Source organism: Chlamydotis macqueenii, chromosome Z (genome assembly GCF_036417535.1).
Source record: "Chlamydotis macqueenii isolate bChlMac1 chromosome Z, bChlMac1.mat, whole genome shotgun sequence".
Classification (NCBI taxonomy): domain Eukaryota; kingdom Metazoa; phylum Chordata; class Aves; order Otidiformes; family Otididae; genus Chlamydotis; species Chlamydotis macqueenii.
In genome coordinates, this window is record NC_141593.1 from 52,594,816 (window position 1) to 52,613,944 (window position 19,129).

A 19,129-nucleotide genomic window follows, 5' to 3' on the forward strand; every position below is an offset into this window, starting at 1 on the left:
CTCTAGGTGCATTCCAGTAATGCATGTCACATGTCATTCCTTCATCTTCTCCCCAGGAGATGTGGGTGTAGTTGTGTCTCATTGAAGTAAGATTTGCACATGTGTGTATGTTCGGAGGGATTTATTTTATATTCTGTGCATAGAGTTTTGGTCAACTGTATTCAGTCCAGAAGGCAATATCAAGGAAAAATGTGGAAGGTGTGGAGTGCCCGGAGTCCCTGCAGGTCATTCCATGGACAAGACAGACACTTGAGAGTATTTATCTCCTGGAGGAACTCATTTTACCCTTTGGATATCCTGGGCATGTATCACCTGAAGACAAAGAGTAAGAACTAGAATTTGGTCTGAAAAGCTACGAGAGGTGAGCTTAGAGGACAGAGAGTTGTTTGGTTGTTCTTACCATGCCTTTTACGAAGGCAGCACAAGTCAGTATTCAGCTGGAGTTCCCTGACTGATGAAACCTTCCTGTTCAGGTGTATCTTACAGCTCCATTCCTGCCCTGCAAAAACTCAGGTTTGGCTATCCAAGGTCCAGCAGCTTCACAAGGATGGGACAGAACCTTCTTGCCAGTAGGATGTGGTAGAAAACAGACATTATATTGGTACAGTATACAGCAGCCTTGAAAGTGGTGCAGTCACTGAGAAAAAAAAAATGAGCTATGATCTTGCAAACACTTGCATATGTGGTTTTGTTTACTTCTACGTGTTGCTGCACTCATAGTTAATCCAGATGGTCATACGATTAAAGATGAATGCCTGCACAAGACTGGAACAGAGCTTAATACTTTCAGAATTGGCTAAGCCTACATGCAGATTCTTTGTTCTTTGGAGGAGTTAGATGCTAATAAGAAAGATAAAAAATACAATATTAGTGAGAACCCTACTTTAGGGAAAGAGCTTTCTTTAAGGAGCTCGGAGGGAATCTGAGATTATGTATCCCAGGCCAGTTTGGATGGGAAGACACTGTGCTAGGAGTACTATGCTTAAAGAAATGAGAAAATCCCTTCTGTGTATTGCATGTAATTAAAGACACAAAGAGTCGGAGAAGTAGAACATAAAAGCAAGCAAGCAAGCCTGATGGGTATTTTGTTATTTATAGTCATTGGAAGGAGATAAGGACACTGTGCATGTGCTCTTTAATTGGCTAGAAACAGGAAATAAGTTCATCTTGTATTCAACCTGTTTTTACATTACAGGGATAGTACATTATGGAGCTTTGCACTCCTGAAAATGCTCGCTGTCAAAAGAGTAAATTGCCGTTTTTCACAAAGTTGCTTATGCCTCCATAAATATATATTCAGCAGGGGCATATGCCTTCTCGTTTTCAGGTTATGCTTTAACACATTCGATTAGAGAAATGCATGTGCTGGGAGCCTGCTGCATTTGTTATATTCAAAAAGAAGAAAAAAACCCTCAAATTTACATATGCTATTTTGAAAATTAACGTGGCAGACCTGCTAGTCATGCTAAGTCACATAAGCACTTGTTCAGTCTCCCTGACCATCAAGGGAAATGGAAAGTAGTTAACTATTTGAGGTAAAATTCTGGTCCTATTGAGGTTAAAAAATTATTTTGCCCATAAGATCACAAATTCATGCAACTATTTTTAGGACTAATAATGTCAGTGAAATGGAAGATGATGTTGAAAGACTTCTCTGTCTGGTCTGCTACTCAGAAGATGTGAACTCTTAGTGTTGACAAGTGAAGATTGTCATTGAATGCCTTATTATTCCACTGAGCAGAGCTGCTGGCTTTGGAAGAGGAGGGGCCCTCCTGGAGTTTCTACATCAGTATTTTATGTTCTGCAGAGAAGGTAACAGAGAAGGGAATAACGTCTTCAGCAATTTTAACACAACCTAATTTTGCAATAAGAATCCTGCAGTAGCACCTATGGTCCAAAATGAGCAGTCAGCCTCTTGTTCATCACCTTGTCCTGTGGTGCTTTTAGCTGGAAACACCTGTAGCGCAGCTCCTCCTTTGAGGAGGGTCACCAGCTCTCCATATTGATGTTTCTGCCTCCTATCTTTGTGTCCAAACTGATGAGAATAGGGCTTCCACTCGCTTAAAAGAGCAGGACAGTGAAATCTTACCAGATACCACTGGAAGGTTTTGGCTATATCCCATTATTTGGCTTTGGAAAGACAGGGTTGTGTTTGGAGATGAGTGGCTGGCGCTGATCTTTCTGTACCATACAACATTCACCCTGGAGTCCAGGCCTGTCACTTGAACATGGGTCTAAGGTGACCTTTCTCATACACCTGAATCTGCTACTTGTGTTGATGGGGAAAATAGGATTGAGGCATGCATAATGCTGGGTTGTGCTTGATTGTACACCAGAAAAAGAGTTGGAAGAAGCAACCACCCCGTCTCTGTACATTACATGCAATCAGCAGTTGCAGCCAGAACTCATAGAAAACCTCCATCTCGCTGATAAAGGCTACACCACAGACAAAAGCTGTTATAAAAATCCTGTTATCATTCACTTTACAAAATAAAGGGGGAAAATACTCTGGCACTGGCTACAGAATATAACCTCCACAGTCTGAATGAATAAGGAACAAGGGATTCATAATGAAACTTCATTAAGAAGTTTGCTTTTAGCTTGCCTTTTTTTTTCTTCCCAAAACAGACCTTATTAAAAATAAAACAAAGGCAAATTGCTCTCTGATGGCTATTCCAGCCTCTGTCAATGATGTATATTTGGAAATGAGGCAAGGCCACATGACCTCTGTCCTTTATATCTTTGGGATAATAATGCTGTTTTAGAAAAACGCTTGAATTATTGTTGAAAAGAGCTGTATGCCAGTTATCTTATTACAAAACCTCAGTAAGGAAAAACCTGGGCCCTCTGAAACCATCTCACATTATAGAAGGAAAGCAAATGGCACTTGCTTGCTAGTACGGAGGTGCTCAGACCGATTGTTTAACAGTAACTTGTGCTACGCTTAGGAGTTTGACTGTAGCATTATGAACTGCAGAAACTATAGCAGTTTTTGTCTCTAGGGTCTCGTTCTTCTGTCAGTGGTGATGAAAAGCACAGTGGCTAGGGCACAGCTATGCTGCAACACACCATTCAAGAAGCATCTTGCTATTTCAAGTTTTGCCTTTTTTTTTTTTTCCTCATGTTGAGGAAAGCATCAGAATGCTTTGCTAGGTTACTCAAGTTCAGTCACTTACTCCTGAGAAGTTTCAGCTTTTTTATTTTTTTTAACAATCTCCTCAACTTACTTTTCCTCTACAATGTAAATGACCACATCAGGGTAAAGCAGCGGGCTCTAAAGTAAGGCTACAAAAATAATAAACTGGTTACTGGTGTTTTCCTTTAGAAGCAACAGTTGGGTGTCTTTTCAGTTTTGGATCAGTTACAGAATTACTGATGAAAAGCCTTAGACAGATTTAAGGAGATGCTTAAAATTCTAAGCTTCTCTTTAGTTCTTGCAGATCTAGTAAACCCGTCCCGCTTGATGCCACTGTCTTTCTGCAGACCTCTTGAGGAGGGTGACGTGCTATGAAATGGAAGTTTCTGAAGTCCTGTAAATCACAGGGTATAGTTAAGATGATGTGGCTGAACTTACCTAAAGCTCTCTACCATAAAAAGGGCACAGCTCTCCCTCCTGGGAACTCTTGGATACCTGCAGACCCCTTCCTGAATGGACTCAAGTTGCTGAACTGGAGGAAAGTTTTAATCTCTCACTCTTCACTGCCCAGAAATTTTTCATCTTGCAGAATACACCAGAATTGGGTTGCAAATGATCTGTGAAAAGCTAAAGACACTGTAGGATGGGGCCATATAGAAACCGCCCCCTTTCAGGATAGCAGATCAGCTGGCTTCCTGTTGAGCCATGCTCCAAAAGCTGACATCCATAATGAATCCTAGTGAATTTCAGTTTGCTGTTCCAACTGGGAATTCTGTCTGGATTCTCCCCACTGAGAAGAAACATCTGTCAAGTCTCTCTGTTTAAGTTCCTAGAGATGAGAGAAGACTGAATACCACTGTGGTAGAAAGAAGTGCAGCAGGTAGGGATTAGTTTCTGTGTTAAAGGATCTATTAAGTAGATAAAAAATACCAACAACTTTCTCCAGTGCTTATTACAGATTATTCAACTTAAACCAGTTGATTTTTCCTTAATCTGTCTTTCTTCTTCTCCTGAGAACATATTTAACTGAGGCATTCTGTATACCTCACATGCCTAACATGGCCAACGTAACTGTTGTAACCCTTGCCAAAATGGTATTCTTGCCACATGATAAATGGATTTGCAGTTGTGTTGCAGACAGAACTGAATTGCAATTCCTTTGTCAGAAAACGTAACAACTGGACTCAATTACCACAGAACTCTAGTCTATAGGAAAAAGCATTGTTCCCATAATAACAGAGAAACACATTTTCTCTGTTCCCTGGATTTGTAATGATGGAGAACTATGGCACAAGCAATTTTGCCTAAGCAGGGCAAAAGACCATATATTAGCAGTTTTTTTTTTTTTAAGAACATAACTGGAGTCTAAGAGAGAAATCCCACATCCTACGCCAGGAAATTTTTAAAGACGCTCTTAGCGTTTCTCACTTTCATTTTATACTCTGAAATTAGTAGCATTCAGAGAGACATGTTTGGAGTTAATAAATGCTGGTTTAATTACAGATTTGGTTCTTTTGGCTCAATTACAGTTCACCCTATTTTTATTTTCAATTGTGACTGAAAGGTTGCTGTAGTAGAATAAAAGACTTAAGTGCAACATATGCTCAAATAAACTATTCAGTGTTCATGTGTTAGTAACAGCTCTATCAAATTGTGATGATTGTTCTATAGATGTGATTCTGCTTCAGTGAGAGTGTGCTGTCTTTAATCAAGTGTCCATTTCATTTGCAGTAAATGCCCTCTTCATTTCAAATGAGCACTTAGGATAGACTCTAGACGTCTTTAAGGAAGAAGCAGCTTACAGACCAACAGCTTACCCATAATAACAATCTTGAAACACTGTGGTGGGTTGACCCTGGCTGGACACCAGGTGCTCACCAACGCTGCTCCATTACTCTCCCTACTCAGCTGGACAAGGGAGACAGAATATAACAAAAGGCTCATGATGTCGAGATAAGGACAGGGGAGAGATCATTCAGCAATTACTGTCATGGGCAAAACAGACATGACCTGGGGAAATTAGTTTAATTTATTACCAACCAAAATCAGAGTAGGGTAATAAGAACTAAAACCAAATCTTAAAAACACCTCCCCATGCCTCTCTTCTTCCTGGGCTTAACTTTACACACAATTTTCTCTACCTCCTCCCCTACAGAAGTACAGGGGGGCAGGGAATGGGTGTTGCGCTCAGTTTGTCACACGTTATCTCTGCTGCTCCTTCCTCCTCATGGGGAGGACTCCTTGAACTCTTCCCCTGCTCCAGTATGGGGTTCCTCCTATGGGAGACAGTCCTTCATGAACTGCTGCAGCACAAGTCCTTCCCACCAGCTGCAGCTTTTCACAGGCTGCTCCAGTACAAGTCACTTCCACAGGTGCAGTCCTTCAGGAACGGACTGCTCCAGCATGGGTCCCCCACAGGGTCACAAGCCCTGCCAGCAAACCTGCTCCAGTGTAGGCTTCTCTTCACAGGGTCACAGGTCCTGCCAGGAGCCTCCTCCAGCGCAGGCGGTCCACAGGGTCACAGCCTCCTTTAGGGACACCCACCTGCTCCAGCATGGGGTCCTCCACGGGCTGCAGGTGGATCTCTGCTCCTCCATGGGCTGCAGGGGAATCTCTGCTGGGAGCAACATTACTCCTCCCCCTCCTTTTTCACTGACCTTGGCATCTGCAGAGTTGTTGCTCTCACTCCTCTCTCCAGCTGCAATTGCCCAGGGCTTTTATCCCCCTTCTTCAATACGTTATCACAGAGGCACCACCACCATCACTGATGGGCTCAGCCTTGGCCAGCGGTGGGTCCATCTTGGAGCCGGCTGGCATTGGCTCTATCAAACACAGGGGAAGCTTCTAGCAGCTTCTCACAGAAGGCACCCCTCTAGCCCCTCTGCTACCAAAACCACACAAACCCAATACAAACACATTTCATTCTATCTGCTGTTATGAAACAGCATTTATTCTGTCAATGAAAAGCCAGCCTCACATAGCAGCAAATGAATGGTACAGAAAAGGTTGCTTCTGGTGCAGTTGGGCTGGATGATTAATACAAAATAGAATACAAGTCACTTAAGTTTTTTAGGACACTGGTATCATACATTCTAAGAAACGCAAGGCCACATAACAAATACTGCTTCTTTACACAATTCATGTTGCACAGTCCTTTCAGATTCACAGAAGAGCAGCTGCATTTTCTTCTTCACTGGTTTCCATAATTTTGCAACTCCAGCTTCATAAGCTGGTCCTCAAACTTTTCAATGTCTACTTGATGCTTCATTAAGAACTTCCCATTTAAATGAAAAACAGGTATGTCATACTTATATTTATCATACCACGCTGAGTTCTCTGGAAGGGTAATATCCACCTCCTGCAAAATAAACTGTGACAAAAAAGAAATATGTTAGTACCTACTGGATACTGAAAAAACAGTACCTGCTTGTCTTTTGATCAGTATTCTTTTCAGAAATGCAAGGGTGTTTTCTTGGTGCTTTTGGATTTATTCTTCCACACGATAGACAATTGCCCATTTTGTGGATACAAAATGTATTAGCCACAATCCTTGTCTGCATGTCTATGAAGGACTCTCCCTGCTCCAGGATGACATGCTTGATCCTCTGTGCAGAGCCACTCTCCTGTGAGCACCAACTACAACAAACAGGCATCTGGCAGCACAAGAGCTGCCTGATAGACATCAGAGTGCAACACCTCTAAATGCTTCTGTTAACAGTTTCTTCCTTCAAGAAAGGGAGCAAAACCTGTTTGAAGAATGGCACAAATTGAAATCACAAAAACATTTGAGGCCCCACTTAGTAACATCCTTCCCAAATGATATCATTGCCTGCCTCATAAAAGTTGCAAATTCCTCAATCAGAAAAGGCAACAGTATTTACAAAAGCAGTGGTTTTAAAAACTACTGCAACAAGGTGTATATTGGTTTAGTTTACCAATACTTATTTGAGTAGCATTGTTACAAAATGCTTTTGGATAATGAGTTTTATGGAAATCAGTGCTGAAATTGTCTTGAAGAGGTCACCCATGAAAGAATAACAGATGCAAATAAATCCAAGTAATTTTCTTTTACAAAGAAAGAATCCTGATTAACTGTTCTTTTTATACAGAAAATGTATACACTGTTGCAATACATTACCCTTTTCTTATATGGCTCAAGCACTTCTTTTGCTTCATCACATAGAGGGCATGGTTTCTAAAGGAAAATATTCAGATCAACTTAAAGCATACAGTAAAACACAGAGATCATTTGTACTGTCAAGTAACATACACAGTCAGGAGTGATCATTGCTGTGAACGTGGTTCTAAATCTTTATCGGTTTAGCATTGGTTTTTATGGATGAAAAGAAAATAAAACTACTCATTCACAGAATTTAATTATTTCTCATTTGCTATTTTTGTGCAAATTAACAGTTTTCAATGGCTCTTCTAGAGGCTGATTCAAGGGCATGACCTTTTGGAAGGTCATGTACAGACTCCTTTTGGTGAGCAGCAATGACTATTCAAAGCATTGCTGTCACCAGCTGAAAACAACTGCAGGTACCACTCCTGACAGAAGAATTTCCCTCGATAGAAGTGGAATGAGGAAGTCACATGAGTAATTTCTAATCTGTTTCAGAAGGAGTCACTTGGGTCAGTTCAAATAGCAAAAGAAGGTGATTTAAGATAACCTGGCTGACTTTGCCTTAAAGGAAAAAGCCCTGCAGAGCTGGGAGGACAGTAACCTCCAGCAGGAAGAACTGGCAAACAGCTGCAGTGTTGACCTGTGATGGAGTCAAAGAAAACCTCTGATTTTTGAAAACTCCCTGGTCTTCTATTACAGTTATACAGCTGACTTCTGCTGATCATGCACCATGATCATTAGAGCAGCATGTACCTGAAGAAGTGACTCACATGAAGGCATGTTGCTTCAGGGTTTGTAATGGCAGAATTTGGCTTGTAATTCACATAGCAAAGTATACGGTGGTGAAGGTGATGACTCTGCTCCTCTGCCATGAAATACCTCTCCCAGCTGGAAGAGACCTTCTCCTCTCCCTCCTCCCATTTAAAATCTTAACATGGAGTTAATCCAAAACAGCTACTTCTTATTTCCTGTGTGTGAATTAATTTGGATTAAATACTTTTAATTCACATCTACTCAAAATTATCTTTCCCACAGAGACAAGTCCTTGCTAAAGATCAACAGTGCTGTTGTGTTCATGGTAGTTCTTGTCGCTTTTGGAGTGACTGATATACCCAATATTGGTGTCTAAAAGGAACGTCCCAGAATCCTGAACATCAGTTTTGTAACATACCAGGCTCCGTACACTTAAGGTAGGACATACTTCATTCCTCTAGGCCTGTGGAGAACTTTCTAACTTAACAGTCATATAAAAGCATTTGACAAACTAAGCTGACTCTCAGTAAGGACCATGTTTTTACACCTGCTCTGATGGGAAGCTTAAGCACTACGGAGTACTAATGAGAATGGAACTGGTTTAAAATCAGACAATGAACTATTTCAACTAACGGTGAAATCTGTTCAAACAGTCCATTTATATTAGTACCTATTTTTCAGTAGAACAGTGCAACCATAGGTCTCTGCCACCACTTGCTTTACGTTAATTTGTAATAGGGGTGCTTAGATAAACCTGTCTTGGGACAACCTTCTCTCTCTGATGTATCTCATGGTGGCAAAAGGGACTCCTACTGCTGAGGTTGTAAAAATTCCTTCCCAAACTGACATATGCTGTGCTGAAAGCTAGATCTGTTACACAGTACACATGGTGGAAAGGACAGTTCTATTTCTACAGATAATTGCCATTTATGCTGCATAGATAGACTGCAGTTTTGTGGTTATTTTAAGCTGGCACTGATCCTGAACGAAGCAGACTGTTCTGTTACTCCTTATTTTGTGCTGGCATAAGCACTCAAAACAGCTGCGCAGTAGAGATAGACAGGAGAATTGATATGAGTTAACAGTAACTTTGCAAAAAAAAAAAAAAAAAAGTTTTTTTTTTTTAACCTGGAGCAGTTGTTGCATGAATGCTTTTGCTGGCATAGAAGGAGCCTGTGAGGGGAAAACCATTTGGCTTGGCAGTGCTAGCTGCTATTAGTTTGAAGTGTCTGCAGAAGTCAGAGCTCCCTCCTACCTTCTCCTCCTCATTTTTCCTTATTCTTAAAAATAGGATGGAAGGAAAAAGGAGTTAATTAGCATAAACTAAGAGTGCAGATTAGATTTATGTTAAAGTAGTCTGTATTTTGCATTGCAACTGCCAGTAGTATCAGACAAAAAAAAAAAACAACAAAACAAACATTTTAAGTTAAAAACACATTCAACAAGAGGCCACTTTAGAGAACCACTTGAACTCTACTATTAGAAAATTTTATTTTTACTAGTTAGAAATTTTAAGACACAAAAATCATACAAAAAGCTTTCTTCCAATTATTAACCCAAAGGTAAGCTCATTACTCCCTACTGTATCATATTTGGATTATGAATGAGTTGATGCTGAGTCAAGGAGGGAGAGAGATAGCCGTAACTCTTAAATATAGTTCTTCTTATAGCATGCATTGCTCTGATCAATAAATAGATGGTAACCTTTTATTTGTTAACCTATTTGTACGTTATGCAGTTTAAACACCCCTTTACAGCTAGGGATGGAATGAACAAATCTTGTGCAGGAAGAAGAAATTATTTTAATCGCATCCATCTCCAACAAATACCACCATAATGATGTCAACATTCTCAGTGCTTTGCATTTCTCCTCATGAAGGCTACATCAATCATAAATGCAGCATAGCCTGCCATGTGTCGTCCTATCTAAAAACGCAGAAGACCTCTGCAGATTACATAGGCTCTTGATGACAATTTATGGAAGGTGACAGTTCACAAATGACCACTCCTGCCTATCACATGTATTTTCTAAATATGCTTAAGAATCCTATCTGCTCATGCCACAGACAAACCTTTGTCTGCATTTTATCCCTATTAGTGTTACGCAGCCAATAAAACAAAAACAGGATAAAGCATAATCTACTTTTTCCTTGTGCACTACCAACACTACTTGGATATATTTTCAGTCCCACAGGTAGTGCTGAAATTAAACAGCCTGTGCTTTGAAGAGCCTACTTCAGCTGTTGATGCTTGTCCTGGGCACATTATGTATAACAACTCATCTTTGTTCTCCATTTCCAAGATGAAACACTGGCAGTTAGAGAACAATTTTCAACCAGTAAATGGACCATACTGTCACTGAGACACAACTATCTTGAAATATTTCTTTATTGGTTGCAACTACTTACTTGCTATAAGGAAAGAGTAGGACTGTGCCATAAAGCCTGATGTGAAAGACACCCCCAAAGTAAAATGCCCAACACTATACGAATTTGAGGAGGACAAAAACCATGGCCAAGGCATTTCATCTGGGATTCACATTTATCAAAACTGATAAATAACGCAGCCTTGCCTAGCTTTGTTCTGTAAACAACTTTTACCTTGGTGAATAAAGTCAACACTGGCTTATTTGCGCTGGCTGAACAGAGTTGTCTCCCCAGTGGACTGGACGAATGTCTTGCTAGTTGAAGTGTTCTGCTCAGAAAACAAAGCACCATCATCCTGTTAAGGCAAAAATAAAATGTTTAATTGTTTTGTGGCAAGTTATAGCTCATGAAATTCAACATTAAGATAAATGTGATACTTCAATTGCAGTTCTAAAATATACACAATCAAACCATTTTCCCAGGATTTTTATATGCACAGTATTAACACATGAATAAAAAAAAAGTTTACTATGCAGCAGGCCAGAAACATTGCATAGCTCAAAAACTGTAGTTCCATTAAAAAAACCCAACAAAACAGCTTCATGTTTTCTTGCTGAAATGCCTCTTTTAAATTCCCTAACACAAATGCTGACATAAATGGATTACGCTGTTTCAACTGCATTGATGCCATTAAGAATTAGATGATATTAACAAAATGCAAAGTGCTGCGCTTTGAACTTCAGTAATCTTGCTGCTGTGCTTGACATGTTCTACTTAAAATTATTCCATCAAAAAACTAATCTGTACCTAATCAGAATATTAACATAAAGCTTTCTGCAGTCAATAAAAAGGTGCAGCCAAGATGATTTAACTTGGTAATATTAAAAGCATACATGTTGCCCTGAGTCCTTCCTGCAACAGCAAATTAATTTATGATAAAGATGTTGATAGGTTTGTGATTTCTTTGGCAGAGTTTAAGTAAATTTAGTGTTGTTGAAGGGTGTCATATTGGAGTCTTGAAGGCAGCTATTCATAATAACTCTACTAACAATAGTGCTTCTTCCAAACTTGTGTCTTAATGGGACCTTTACAAGGCATTTTAGGACTGAAAGGCAAAAACCAGAAGCAAAAGGGAGTCTGCATGGAGATGTTTGGCAGACATGACACTTGACATCAGAACTTACACTGAGAAAATCAAGTCCCTTTTATGTAAAGCCAAACTGCTTCTGTTCAGTTTCTGTAGTTCTACTAACTACTACAGCCAACCACGAACACACAACGTAGTAGCACAAGTTTAAACAACTTAAGTGTGAGGAGGACTACGTTGCAACTGATGAGCATGTTTTAGGACATTCAGTAAAAACGAGCCTTGTGCATTCACTGCATCTCTCAGTACTAGTGTTACAGAGTTTTGTTTTAAATGAGACAGTTTAGCCAGCATAACCTCTAAGGAAGAACAAAACATTGCAGTAGACTCTAAACTTAAGGCTACATAACTGCTATGTTTTTAAGCAACAATCACACAAAAAAAAATCAAATAGGTGACATGACACAGCTCCAAGAGCCTTACTGGACTGTCAAAGACTTTTTTTTTTTTTTCCAGAGGACTCTGGTAAGGGTAACTCGCCATGTTTCCAGAAGTAGTTTCAACAGAGGAAATACAAAGAAAAGGTATTACCCTTTGAAAAATATAGCCTGAGTTACCAAATTTCATATGCTAGGAAAGAATCAGGTTTTTTTTTTTTCTTTGACCATGCTAAAATAAAGGGGTCTAAAATAGCATATGCTGCAATGAACGGGCTTTGGGTTTACTGTTTAGTTTGTGACAGAAAGGGTTCTTCATCTGTGTGTGTCAGGCTTGATACCACTAAGAGCCAGCTGCAGGGACAGTACGCTTGCTGTCACTGCAGAGTTGCAGGTGACTGGCAGGGGACACACAACCATTGGTCATAGTCCTTGGCAGCTACTGCATTTGTTTTACTCAGCCACATGGAAATCTAATTGTCTGGGATTTTACATAATAAATACAAAACCAAGCGTGGAACCTTTTGGAAAAATGCAAATATGGATGACAGTAAATAGCCTCAGTCATACTTAGAAATTTTTACATCCACAGTAAGTAGGTGCCCAGAAAGGATGTTTTTGGCATTAAAAATTGCAGCATGTTGGCCTGTTCACATGCAAGATAAAAATGCCAAAACAACTAATCTGCATTCTGGCAAGTTTTTAAGTGGATGCTTTTGTTGCCAACTTAGCAAGCCAAATTTTGTGCCTTCAAAACAAGGAAAATGCCCACAAATTTTTCTGTAAACAGCTGAATGAATAGCGCCTAGATTTCCATGTGTCTTATCCCGCCAAATATACACACATGTGTATAAAATGGCTTGGGTTTACTCCTTTATACCCTTTTTTTTGATCCCTCCACCCTCTGGTAAATTTGAGTCCAGCGGACAACTCTTACCAAAACATCAACTGAAGGGGAATGAATAAGATAATAGTAGTAGCGAAGCTTCAAGATATCACAAAAAGAGTGAGATCATATTGTCTCACTTTGTTACCAATTCAAATAATTACAAGCAACACTATCTTTGGAATTCAGGAGCAAATCTTCATCAACCAGTACTACTAGTAAAGGAAGAGTGTGCTGTTTCCAGAGTTAGCATAAAATTGGCTGAATGTTTTTATAAACAACGTAAGGAAAACAGAGTCCTAGCTGTCAATTTATTTTATCCGTATGTAGACAGATACTAAGGCCATACTGTAATGCCAGTTACAAAAAAAGACTCAAAGGACTAATCCTGATTTATGAAATGATGCCAGTCTCCATCCAGACCCCAGTCATGCTCTGTTCTTCCATCAGCATAAAGCAGTTTGAGACATCTAGCCCTGAGGGAAGGTGAGATACTGTCAGATGTCATCATGTTTCCACAGTACAGATGATACAGCTCGACCTCCCTGCGCTTCTGAAGCCCACAGTTGCCAGACAGCTTCATTAGGACGGAGCGCAGTCACACTGGGTGCATTTAACCTGTGCTAAAGCAAGGTGCAGCTTTGGCTTCACAGGATATCAACTAAAGCACTGCCACCATAGAAATTTGCTTTTATATCAGCAGAATTTACTAATCTTATTTTATTGGATTAAGTAAAAAGGTCATAGATAAAACCAAATAGCAGTGGGTTTTGCACAAAGACTGAAGGGTTCTACTATTGTGAAGGGTTAAGTATAGTTGCTATTGATCAGGAGCTGATGAAAGCGAATCTCCAGTCACTCATCAGGCAAATCTACCGCAGTTTGAACAGCATCCCAGAGCCACACGGGTGTTTAGTGTGTGCACACTACCAGCCTGTGAACAAGCAGGTTCTCCCAACACTAGCCTGTGCTAAGCTGAGCAACACTTCTAGAATGCAGAGCTGCAACCTCAGAGGTCACTTCCATGCCGGTTTTATCACTGACAAAAAGAAAGGAAAGCGTCGCACACATGCCCCACAGCATTCACATCCTGCTCACATCTGTATCATATCTATCTTTTGTTATGAAGAAACTAAAATGCTAAAAGCACACACAAAACCTTTCAACATGATTATTCTGGAGATCTCTTCAGCATGCCTCCAAGTAATTGTAAAGATTTGTTTGAGGAACAAAATTAATAAGTAAATGTAAAGAAGGATGCTTGCAAACTTCAGAACTTACCCTCCCCTGTACTACAATGCTACAGAATGATTTAACAAATGATGCTTCTAAGTACAGACTTGGCACAGACTGTCTTTTGCAAAGCCAAATTGGACTAATTGCCTGTTAATAGAATTTCGATCACTTACTAAATCCTTATCTGCTGGAAAAATAAAATGTGACACTAGCCATTATTTAGATCAGATAATTACCCGTACAAACCTTATCTTAATATCAATCAAGGAAAGACAAGCATGGCTGTTTTTTTTTCTCCAGCTATGTACCCTTCAATGATGATACATACTCTTAAACCATCTCTCTTCAAGTCACAAATATACTCTTGCTCTGTGGTTCTGAACGGTTTATATGGATACTTATAAACATACTGGGACAGGATTATGTCCTGTTTTCCATGGATTTGTATACATATACATGAGGATGAAACTTGCAGGCATCTGTCTGTGTACATCTTACATTCACATAGTATTTGATTTTGAAACCCTAACCCAGGTTTGACAGAACATGGGGATTGCCTGGACAAATCACACCTCCTTCTAGAAGGTAACAGTAGCACATCAGGAACATGGAAAATGTTACCTTGAAAATGCTGTAGACATTTTCTAGCTATATGTCTTAAAGAAACTTCGTGTCTATTAAACTGACTCCTACCCTCCATTTAATCCTCATTCTAGTAAGACAAAGGAATACCAACTGAAAGAGAATGGGGAAAGCAAGTAGATGCAAATGTAAGAACACACGCTGATAGCCCAAGTCTGCGGTGGCTTAGAACAGCCTTCTTCAGTTGTCCCTCATTCGAAATCAGCTACGGCCACCACAGAAAGCAAACTTGCTGGCAGTCTGCTGTTGTCAGTCTGATTACTTCCCAGGGAAGTGTTGAACAAGAAAATACAGTGCCACAGCAAGAGACATAGCAAGAGTACGTGTGAGTAGGGACACCAAATCCTGTAGCTGTTGAGATCCCCACAGCGCTTTTACATCACCAGCCCTTCAGAGAAGGCATAGAAAATACAGGAAAATCTTGAACATTTTTTGCAAACGTATGTAACTCTAAAGGTCTTTAGGAAAGAATCAGGTTTGTACACCAACTAAAAATTCAAAACCATCATCAGTAATACCACTTGTTTCTGTGAGGTGATGCTATATATCAATCAATGATATTTCTATGAATTTTGTCCTCCAAACTACAGTAATCTGGGGTAAAAGTCACAAACCCATTGCATTCCAGCCCAGAAAAGATTAAAAGTATAATTTCATCCTAACACACAACAAATTTTGTTTAGTGATCCCTCCTAGACTCTGGTCCGAGGCCTGTACTCCAAATTTCAGATTATTGAGTGTTTTTCAAATTGCTTGCCATAATGGCCACAAGACCATTTCTGAAGAAAAGAACTTGCCTGTACAATGGACCGTTATTATAAGGTAAAACTACAATACAGTTTAAAAACCTGTCTCAAACATGTCAATTTTAGGACTTTTTGGCTAAACGATCCATTCCCCAATAAGGGCTGGGGCTGAGCCACACTGGCTAAGGAGTGTACCACAGCTCTTCCCATTATGTCCTGTAATCAGAAAACCTGATTTCTTTGGATAATATTTTCCAAATCAGTAATGCCCTCTACAGGTAGGAAGAGTCGAAGCCCATTAAAAAACAGGAGAGCGCAAGAGGCTAGCCAGTGCGGGCTGCCCAGGGCTCAGCCCTGCCTCCGTCCCCGCCCGGTTTCGCTTCCCAGGGCGGCCCCCTCCGGCCCGCTGCCGGCGGGCACTGCGTCCCCGGCCCCGCCGCAAGGCCTGCGCCCGCCGCGCTTGCACCGCCAGCCCCAGGCAGGCCCCTGCGGCCGCTGCCCAGGCCCCGCGGCCCGGCGCGGCCCAGCCCGCGGCTCAGCACCAGCCAGCGTTAACCCGGGCGGGCCGGCGGCGCTCACGGAGCCCCGCGCGCGGGGACAGGCTTGCGGCGAAGGGCCGAAACCGAGCACCCACCTGCCCGCGGCTGCCCGCCGCCTCCTTCCGCCCCACCGGGGACGCGGCGCGGGCTCCCCGCAAACTCCGACGGGCGGCGGGCGGGGCCGCGCATGGAAGGGGCGCGCGGCCGCGGCGGGCCGGGCCTAGCCCAGCCCAGCCCAGCCCAGCCCGGCCTGACGGGAAGCGGCGCACCCGCCGCTCCTGCGCCCCTTGCTGGTCGGTCGGTGACTCGCCGGGCCGGGCCGCGCCGCCCGCTGCCGCCCTTCGCTGGGCCTGCGGCTTCAACTCGACGGGAGCCGCGGCGAAGGCCGGTGATGGGCCCGAAGCCTCTTTTTGAGGGCTGCCAGCTCCCCCCCGGGGCCCCTGTCTCTCCAGGTGTGCCTTGTCTCCGTACGGGGCAGCTCTGCACCGGCCTTACCGGCGAGGGGGGCCTCCCTCCTGCGGGTGCCCTTCCCGGGCAGGCGGCGCTGCCCGGCTTTCCTGGCCCTGGGCGCTCAGCCAGAACTGGGGGCCCTTTCTTTTTTTTTTTTTTTACCCCCTCCCCCGCCGCAGAGGGTTTCTGGCTTGCAGCCTTGAAAGCAATGGACCTAGATGTCTTTTTGACAGGACGTATTTCATTTTTAGTGAGACTTTTCACTTCCCTGTGACTCAAGCAGCAGCAATGTAGAAAAAACCAGATTTTTATTAAAGATATTATATATTGCTTTTTTTTTTTTAAATTTTTACCTTTTAAAATTTAATGCAGGCAGCAAGTAGAGTTGTGACTGAGCATAATGTTGGGAAAAAGAGTGGGAGACTACCGACATCCGCTCTAAGCACGATACTGTACTGATTTCGTTGACAGCTTGAAGCGTTTCACGGTGTGTATGCTAAGCAAATTAGTGATATGAAGCCGGGATCAAGCAAGAATATTTTGGAGTATATGAGTAAATCCAAATTAAATTGGAAATAAGCTCAAATTAACACCATGGCACTCAATAAAAGCAGAACAGAGATTAAGTTAGAGACGTTATCCAGCTAACAGTCCTGGGGAGACGTCTTTCTCTGCTGAAATGAATTGCTACACTCTTGTCTGAAACTGAGCTTTTTGTCCACTCTGTTGTGACAGATACTTGTCCCTGTGTAAAGAAATGTGTAGTGTGCCCTTCCTTCCTCTTGATGCTCTGTTTGTCTACTCTGCAGTGTTTTAGTTGTCAGGTGTGTTCATTTTCTTTTCTCCAGAAAAGTGTTTTAAATAAAAAATAGCAAGTGTTCACTACTGGGGAATGAAAGCTGTAGGCTAATGTTCTTTTAGCTGCTGTATTTCCATCAGGATTTTGGTTGTGCTTTTGTAGTTGTTCCTAGGCTGAGAGTGGGAGACAAACCTTCTGGGACATAGACTCAAGTCACCTTCTCCTCTTCATCTGTGCTTTGAGAAGCACATCACCATGTAGTGGGAAGGCCCTCCAGGAGAGCAGTCTTACCCTGCTGACGTGACATATCTAATTAATGAGCAGACTAACCTAACATGAGGATTACTCAGCTCTGGATCTTAGTGACTTATTTTAAACCATTATCTTAATCTCTTCTGTTGGACAGAGAAGTAACGCTGGCAGCTGACACTGGGTGCTCATTTTTGTGTCAGAATCAGAAAATGGGCATTTTGCATTGGTATACGCTAGACCTGTCAAACATCACATGAGAGAATCAGTTAACTGCCTCCCACCTGGCTTTTAACTTTTGAGAAGGGGTGGAAGGAAGGCATTTAGGGAGAGGGCAATTTCAGCAAAGGCTAGTTGAAAAGCAGGGCAAGTACAGAGATAAAAATGTTCTTGACATCTTAGGTCCGACATTAGTTTTATGCCTCTCATTCTGAAAACAAGTCTAGCCTCCTTTGGGATCTGTGTCTAGGTTTTGTAAAGGAGCCTAGAGGAGATAGGTACACAGTTCCCAAACTGGTCAACTTATTAAAAAATAATTGTTCCTGCAGCCAGATGGTGCTCTGGCTCTGTTTCTTTCCTGATTTCAGTGTCATGTTGCCTAACTCTGTTCAATTATTAAACCACTAACTGTCCCTGCTGGGGCAAGTGTTCAGAATGGCATTCATTTGATTGTGTGCTGTTTGCAAGAGAAAAATATTTTTCAAGAGCTTTCAGTCTTATGTTGTCAGTTGTATTTATTTGTTCTGTGTTGAGGTGTATCTGGCATGGGCTGCTTTCACCCTTAAACCAGGTTGCTTATAATCTGGGATAAATATGTGGAAAAAAAAAGGAGAGTTGCTTACACTATAAACTTCTGCAAAGAGGATTTGCTATTTAGAGTGTTTTGTAAATGACCAGTTTTGTTTTGACAAGTGTCTAGTACACTATTGTGGATAGTTCAGCACAAAGCTACCTTTGGATTTAATACATTAGATTTGGGATGCATCTTCTTTAATGTTCATAGCGATTTAAGAAGAAAAATACTACAGATTCAGAAAGAATTATGACCTTGGAAAATGCATCACTACTGCTGTACTTAGGAATAAGATGGATTGCTGGAAAGTTTGCTATTTAAATACATGTTCTGAGATCTGAAAGTAGTGTGACTACAATATTTTTCATTCTGGCCCATAGGATGCCTTCAAATATCAAGGGCAGATATGACTCAGTGGTTAAATTTGCTGCATAGGCATCCTGCCGTGGTGCACAAGTCTTCCTATATTTTTTTTTGCATATCTCTTAAATAAAGTGTGGACATGCTTCCAAAATTTTGAAATAAAAAAGACTCATGATGGATTGCTGTTCTCAATGCCCTTCAGTTAGGTTCTTTTCCAGATTTCTTTTTTATTTCCCTCATATTTTGATTTAATTTATAGCTTTGTCATTTTGTATCTGCTATATATCACAATATGCTTTCCATTACCTTGCATGGTTTCTATTATTTGGACATTTAATAAATACTGTATTTAAAACACAGCATAACAGTGTTTAAAGATTAATTGTCCATTCCTCTCTTCAATCAATAGGTAAAAATAGTAAATATAGTAAAAAAAAAAATAGAATAGTTCCAGCTCATCTTACTCAAGTATTGGCCCAGTGATTTCCTCCTCTTGCTATTAACATACTTAAAACGGCCTTTCT

General features: G+C 41.3%; 1 protein-coding gene across 1 annotated transcript; it reads right to left on the reverse strand.

The window, feature by feature from the left end:
• Positions 1-6,053: 6,053 nt before the first annotated feature.
• Positions 6,054-16,206, reverse strand: CZH5orf63 (chromosome Z C5orf63 homolog). The gene is made up of 4 exons (XM_086771257.1): positions 16,047-16,206; positions 10,613-10,733; positions 7,275-7,331; positions 6,054-6,506 (listed from the first exon to the last, which is right to left on the reverse strand). Exons 2-4 carry the CDS (start codon positions 10,730-10,732, stop codon positions 6,327-6,329), a joined length of 357 nt encoding a protein of 118 aa, XP_086627383.1. The 5' UTR covers position 10,733; positions 16,047-16,206; the 3' UTR covers positions 6,054-6,326.
• Positions 16,207-19,129: the final 2,923 nt, after the last annotated feature.

Coding starts and splice junctions, on each gene's coding strand:
- CZH5orf63 (XM_086771257.1), bottom strand. CDS start 10,732: ATGATGGTGCTTTGTTTTCTGAGCAGAACACTTCAACTAGCAAGACAT. Junction 7,332..10,612: donor TGTTGACTTTATTCACCAAG/GTAAAAGTTGTT, acceptor ATTTTCCTTTAG/AAACCATGCCCTCTATGTGA. Junction 6,507..7,274: donor TTGAGCCATATAAGAAAAGG/GTAATGTATTGC, acceptor TTTTTGTCACAG/TTTATTTTGCAGGAGGTGGA.